The 7500-nt window shown below is 48.3% G+C and overlaps 1 protein-coding gene across 1 annotated transcript in view; it reads right to left on the bottom strand.

Moving 5' to 3' along the window:
* myo16 (myosin XVI) overlaps positions 1-7500 on the bottom strand; it is a 114092-nt gene that overhangs the window by 18151 nt on the left and 88441 nt on the right. The window contains exons 28-32 of the mRNA XM_030786936.1: positions 5617-5719; positions 5294-5390; positions 4923-5169; positions 1221-1594; positions 1-856 (exon numbers count right to left, since the gene is read on the bottom strand). The exon at positions 1-856 is cut by the window's left edge and continues 317 nt beyond it. Coding sequence (XP_030642796.1) covers positions 1-856; positions 1221-1594; positions 4923-5169; positions 5294-5390; positions 5617-5719 — 1677 coding nt within the window. The remainder of the gene's footprint in view (positions 857-1220; positions 1595-4922; positions 5170-5293; positions 5391-5616; positions 5720-7500) is intronic.

Genomic DNA, 7500 nt, shown 5'->3' with positions numbered 1-7500 from the left:
GGGAAGTGAGACGGGGGACGGTAAGGGGGAGGGAGGGCCGAAGGAGGGGGCGGGGGCGGGGGCGGGGTCAGCGGCGGGGTCGACTTGTCGGACATCAAGACCGACAGGCTGGGGGAGGAGTCGGCTCTCTGGCGGGCGTACTGAGGGGAAAGAGGGCTTCCGCTCCCATCCTGGCTCGAGTAGTTGAGGTTGGTCTCAAATACCGGAAGCTTCTTCACCTCCAGCGGGGTGAGAGGCGACTCGTCCGAGGCCGGGGAGCAGGTGACGGGCGACGGGGGGAACACCAGCAAAGGGGGGCGGTGGGGGAGGAGGTTGGGGAACGGAGCCGGAATGTCGCAAGTCGTCCCCTCCTTGGCGTGCGCCTTGCCCGCCAGCGGGGGCAGGCTGGGGTGCTCTGTCGCCATGCCGACGACCGGCCTTTTGATTTCGAGGGTCTGGTGAGGGTTGGGATTCGGAGCTGAGCTCTCGGGTTTGGTGAAGACCACGCCCTCCTCCGGTAAAAAGTACTTCATCTCCTCGTACACGGCCTCGCTCTGCTCCGGGCTGTCGGTGTCCTGCAGGCTAAGTGCCCTGGCACTACCCACCATCTCGATATAAACGTCCTCCTCATCCTGGCACGGGTACAGGCTCAGCACGGACGAGGGCGGTCCGTCCATGGAGGCCGCCCGCTGCATGTGACCCAGGCAGTGCCCGCCGCGGGTAAGGCACGCCAGCTTCATGTCAGTGGGGCGCGAGGGAGCCGAAATCTCCTCGTAGGAGCCCGTGAGTTTGGTGTTGGGACTCCGTTTGGGTTTGGGAGGAGGGATCTTCTTCATGGTGCTATAGTCGTCGCTGTGAGGGCGCGGTTTGGACAGAGCTGGGGGAAAGGATTGCATGAGTGTGAGTAACCAAAGGATCTGCAGCCCAACATAGAGCAACGTAAATACATTCACACTGTAAAAACAGCGACTGACATTCACATTAACGTTACACTTCTTCATTTAACAGAGGCTTTTATCCAAAGCGACTTCCAAGAAAGGCAGAATATAAACCAAGCACATAGCCATTAAGGAGCTGTTTGCTTCATAAGTGTCAGTGCACAAGTGTTCAGTATTTGAATATGTAAAAAGAGAGCAATTTTCACAAATACCCTGGGTTTTTCTGAAACACTTTTAATCATAATGCGGTAAGCGGTGAAGACTTTTTCGGCATGGCGTGAGAGAATGTGAGGGGTTACGCACTGTCAGAGGGGGAGAGCTGGGTTTTGGGGGGGCTTCCGGAGGGCGACGACTGGCCCTCGGCAGGGCTGTCTTTTGGGGCGATGCTCAGGCCGGCGCTGACCGCCTCGTAGGACGCACTCAGACGTGTGTTCGGGTCCCTCTTGGGTTTGGGGGGCGGCTGTTTCCGTGGCGATGAAAGACTCCCCCCTCCGCCCCCCTCCTCGGCGGCGTGTACCGCTGTCTGCAGAGCTGGTTTGATTGATGACCCAACGCTGGAATGTACCAAGTTCTCCATGGCTAAGGGGATGGGCACGGAGCTAGAGCGGAAGTGTCTGACTGGCCGGCTCCCCCCGCGGCCCGAGGCATCATTCACTCTCCCAGTCCTCTCCATAGGCCTGAGAGGAAGAGTGGATGGACCGATGAATTATTGAAACATTAATAATAATACTGGTTATCTTTATATAATGGTTATATTTACATACTTCCAATACTGACTGAGGCTCAATATGCTTTGCACGAAGAACAATAATGAAAGAAAGAAAGTCTGCTTTTATCCATCTATCTATCCATCCATCCATCCATCCATCCCACTCTTCCTACATTTTCATATACTCTCCATTTGTTCTCTGCTCCCCCACCTTTCGTTCCTTCTTCCACCATCTCCTCTCTCTCTCTCACTCTGTTTCTCTCTCTCTCTCTCTCTCTGTCTCTCTGTCTCTCTCTCTGTTTCTCTCTCTCTCTCTGCTTCTCTCTCTCTCTCTCTCTCTCTCTCTCTTTCTTTCACTGTCTCTCTCCTTCTCTCTAAGCAGAGGTAGTGACGTACTTTGTGTCTGACCAGAAGAACACAGCAGAAGTGCTAAGTGACCAGTGAATGATTTGAGGAGAATGCTGCTCTAGCTGAAATCAAATGAATACTCGGATGGTTGACACATCAAATCAAACGCAAAGGTTAATCAGGGAGGAATAAGGCAGAGGTCTTCTCTCTGAACTACTTTTTTCATTAAGCTTGACTAAATAAACAACGACTAAATTACACTTCAGCTGACAGTAATATCAGCTTCATCATATTCACTTTAAATTAAATTCAATCGTCTTACTGACCAAAGCACTGAGTTTGGCTTCCTCTTTTCATATGATGGTTGTTTTTACCATATCCTATAAGTTAGTTCTACACAGTGAGTTATGCAGATAATGACTTTTAAGCACAGTATATTTAAAAGCACACACACACACACACTCACATACACACACACACACACACACACAAACATATATTTGACTCAAGGTATTACACACCAAAGCTCAAATATCTCATTTATACTGCTGACTGTTTGAGCAGCTTCCTGTAATACGATAATATGATATGCATATTGAAGTTTTATATTTCCCCTTTAATCAAGGGTTGCCATCTGTTGGTCCTGTGAGAGGCAAAGAGTGGAGGGGGGATGGGGTCTTAAAGCCCAGAGAGATTTCTCTAAATCTGGCATGAAGAGGCTCGCTGTAGGGTGAGGGGTAATACAGCAACACACAGACACATCCCTAGGAGCCTCCTCCTCCTCCTCCCAATAACAGATGTCAGTGCGAGGAGTGGGTGGGAAAAAGGGGGACCCTGCTGAGGCAAGGAGCTCCTCTGAATCTTCTGTGTGTGTGTGTGTGTGTGTGTGTGTCTGTGTGTGTGTGTGTGTGTGTGTGTGTGTGTCTGTGTGTGTGTGTGTGTCTGTGTGTGTGTCTGTGCGTGTGTCTGTGCGTGTTTGTGTGTGTGCACGTCTATTCATTTTCCATTTTTAACTGCATTTACAGTAACATGCATATAAACATCTGTGTGAAGCAACTGAAAGCCACAGAAAAAAACTGAAGTAATTAAATTTATGAAAACAAACATGGGTAGAAAAAACAGTCAGGTTGCAATGATTTGATTGTGAATTAGTAATCTGCTGTAATAAAAAATGTACCTCTGTACACACAGACACACACTCGCGCACAGACTCGCACTCGCACTCACACACACACACACACACACACACACACACACACACACACACACACACACACACACTCAAACAACCTTGCATATTTCACATGTATCAAACCATCTGAGGAAAGAATTTTTCTAAAAGCACGTTCCAAAATGGAAACAACTACCGAAACATTCTTTCCTAAGAAACCAGTAATGTCTGCAACGTTGGCTTTGTTCTATCTATTTGCGTCAGTGTGTCTTTAATCCAGAGGTATCTATGATTAAAAACTCATATGACAATGTGTGTGGGGGGGTGGGGGTGAAGGGGGGGGGGTCAGACTGTCTGATTGCTGGTTCTCAGACAGGGTAGTACACACATCCACATGTGTAACTGATGGAAAAGATGGTGGCTACTACTCACCAACACGTCTATTGCGCCAACATAGATGTGGAAACATCATTAAATTTAGCTCCGAAAACAAGGAATGAGAACTGTCACGCTAATAATACCGATGTACACACACACACACACACACACACACACACACACACACACACACTCAAACTCACACACATTGTATCATCAGAGGCAGACAGCACATGATCTGGTGGCACCATTCCAAGAACAAGAAGAAATACTAAAACCGCCCATAAATTGTGTTGGTTTTAAAGGGTTGTAGTAAAAACAACCAAAAAACTAGTCAAACGTCATAGGTAATAAACATCGTTTGCAAATGCAGTCTGGCGTTAACACTGACAAGTTCTTGGAGGAAAACAGAACTCCACCGCTTTTGTGTATGCGGTGCGAGGCAGACTATTGTTCCAAAAATTACGACATCAGTGTGTGACTTTGTCCAATTACAGAGCTGCTGGCTGCACTGACAGGGGCTGATGTGTTCAAGACGTCCGTACGCTAATGATTCAAGCTGTTCATTTGTGTTTTTTCCCCCCGTTTTTCTCTCACTTTGGCATGTCCAATTTCCTGTGCTATCTTGGCTCCCGCCGTTACGTCAGTCTGAGGGGATGAGGACTAACGTGTGTGTGTATGTGCTCTTCTACTCGCGCAAATCCAATGCGTCTCTTTACCTGCCAGGTAAAGGCCCGGGTCACTCCTCTGGATTCACCTGCTCCCGTGCAGGTGATCCCCCCCCCCCCCACCCTGCTGGCGCTGGTGGGAGTGGTTGGAGTGCAGTGATGGGAAGGTCACTGTGTTCGGTTTACCCTCTCAGAACATGGCAAGTTGTGGCCTTAACTCAGAACCTTAACACAGTAATTTAATGCTACGGCGCCTGAACAACTTCTCATTTATGATCTGACTGAAACAGGAACACTCACGTCCCCGGGGCCGGGACTGAGTAGGGACGTCCGACGATGTTGAACGCGGGAAAATCTACCGCCCGTATACCCTCCAGAAGAACTGACGTTTCGATGTGTGTTATCTGCACTCACAGAGGGGTACACTCTGAAATAAAAGACTAAAACTGGCAGCTAGCTGTGTCTCTCAAATGCTGGCAAACATGTTGACGATTTCAGAGAGAAATTCACCTCCTTAGCTCTTTAGCACAGTGTACATACCACACAGTAACGATCAATATCCCTGCGACCTACCTGGACGGAAAATACGGAGGGAAAAACAGCTGTGGTTATGACTATACTGAGGAAAAATTGAAAATGTAACTGTTTCTGCGTATTGCGTCGTTTATGAAGCGGTCTCTGGCCTTCGCGATAACGGGGATTTGGATGAAACTTCTCGACGGGTTCCTCACCTTTTGGGCGAGTCCTCTTCCTTGCCGACGGGTTCGGGTCTTTCTCCAAGCGGCGGTCCGCTGACGTGGCCTCGCAGGCGGTCATTCTCACGTGCGATGTCGGCCGCGTTCTGGATGACCAGGCTGTCGTAGGCACGAAGGCCCATGTCCTCTGCTCCCTGCAGAAAACGCTGGACACTGTTCTGCTCCCGCTGCTGGGAATTCAGCCTGCGACGGACTCGCTGCCTGGCCAGCCAACCACGTGCCACTGAGACACACACACACACACACACACACACACACACACACACACACACACACACTGGTCAAGGACCAAGTCCCAGAAAAACAGGTGTTATAAAACCAGTAGTCTTGTCTCTTGCTGATGTTACCTTTCTGACAGGTGACGACCTTCCTGTGGAGTTGATGGCAGCGGTCATTCAGATGATCTGCTTGCCAGTACCTCAAGAACACTTTACTGCTACCAATCTAGGAGAGAGCAAGAGGAGAGAGAGAGAGAGAAAGAGAGAGAGAGAGAAAGAGAGAGAGAAGAGGGAGAGAAAGAGAGATGGAGCCCCAAGGGAGCGGGATGAGGTAAGAAGAACAATAAAGTTTTGGTTTGGCTCAGTTGATTTTACGGGTTTTTATACTTTTTCAGAAGGTCCACGTGCTGGTTAGTCACAAGCTTTTAAGGGCTTATTAATTATGAACTAACCTGCCAGCCTTGAAGCTTGCAGTGTTGTAAGATATGGCGACACTTCTCCTCCGCTGAGATCTTCCTTTTGTTTGTCAACGTGGTGTCCACCAGTTCTCTGTACCTGCACAACAAATGGCACAGAACCCAGTCAAACCCTGCCACAAACAGGACGGACGCGTTCTATTCTTACAAATGTTTACACTGACAGAGCAGTCTCAAAAGCCTGTGTTTTTGTCTCCTGCCTGCTTTATAACCTCCAACCCTTCTCCATCAGCGTCACAAGAACTTCACTACTCCTCTACTTTCTCTTTCTAACAAGGCCAACCTCTTACATACACCATGTAAATGTATGTGGGATAAACCAACAGAGAGAAATCTGGAAATCTGGCAGCCATAGGCTACATCAAGACCTAGGCAGGGCACTTTCCTTACAGCCGGCTGCCAGCACTTTACCTGTCGACGCGAAACCAAAGACGAGTACGTTAGCATACACGTTCTTCAATTCAATACATCTTCAACGGGATAACATACATTTCTGTAGGCACTGGCCTCTGTCAGGAGCAGTTGAAGAAGGCCATTTAAAACTTTCACTTGTTAATTCTTTACATCTGAGTTAAAGCTGACGTTAGGAAGTAGAATCAACCAAAAGCCGTTACTAAAGTATTGACCAAAACCGCTGCTGAAATAGAATTTAAAGTAACATCTACATTTACGTTGTGTGAACTGTTCTGAACAGCCGGTAAACAACACAATTCTCCAGTGCTTCTGTGAGACTGATGTCATCTGAGGAAAGAAACCCATGAGAAACAAAGGGTTCATAGGTCAAAGGGTAGCAAGGAGCTAAAGTGACCTCTGAACATCTGCTCCTATTGGTGTTACTACGACAACGGCTCACCAGGGGGAGGTCAAATGGATTTTTGGGGGGGGATTATAGTGACCGTTTGGAGGTGGTGGGACATGACAAGCATCTATATGAAGCTTCACAATCTCCACACAGACCTTTAACACACGTGTGTATGTGTGCATGTGGATTATGCATCCTAACATCTGGCACAGGGCACTGATCAGGCTGCAATATAAAGGAACGCAAGCAAAACTCAGGACGCCAATGCATATCGCGTTCCGGCTCAACGTGTTTTTGGTATTTAACAATGGGGAACGAGAATGCCTCAAATTAAACTTTATCATCTAAAACAGTGGTAGCAGATTTGGTGTGTGTGCGTGTGTGTGTGTGTGCATGCGTGTTTGTGTGTGTATATGATCCCATGATAGCTGTAGTAAGAAATTAAAATGCCTTAAACGTCTACTGCACAGTTAACACAACTCGTAAAAACGCTTTGCAAGTCCTTAATTACCCATTATTCATTTATCGTAACTGTCTCGTGAAGTTCCCTTTTGACAGGGTTTGAGGTCCTCTAATGTGTGGTTAAGATTTTTACCAGGCCAATGAACGCTCCATGTAAACCTATGAACTGAACATATTCCCCCATTAACCATAAACCCGTGGTACCAGCACAGCCTCCGCGGTACTGGGCGATGACCTAACCCCTGAATGTCCACTTTAATCCGCAGATGAACTGACAGTGGCCCTGTGACGTCACAATGTGGTGGCATGCACAGACGGTCACAGAGACTCGGACGCGGAGATGCGGATGGAGCAGATGGTGGAGTCCTCTCTGAAGCCCTGTGTATATGTGAGTGAGTGAGTGAGTGAATGAGTGAGGGAGTGAGCGAGCTAGACTATGGTATACGCTATACAGAGCTTGGCTTAAAGCTGAGCCAGATTAACTGACTGTTCACCCGAGCTCTGTGATTTACACTGCTCTGTTGACGCTGAACTTTCCCTCACCCTCTCTCTCCATGCTAATGCCCCCGCTGTCTGAGATAGTCTGACGACATCCC

The sequence above is a fragment of the Chanos chanos genome, chromosome 10 (assembly GCF_902362185.1).
Source record: "Chanos chanos chromosome 10, fChaCha1.1, whole genome shotgun sequence".
Lineage (NCBI taxonomy): Eukaryota > Metazoa > Chordata > Actinopteri > Gonorynchiformes > Chanidae > Chanos > Chanos chanos.
This window is presented reverse-complemented; position numbering and strand designations above follow the sequence as displayed.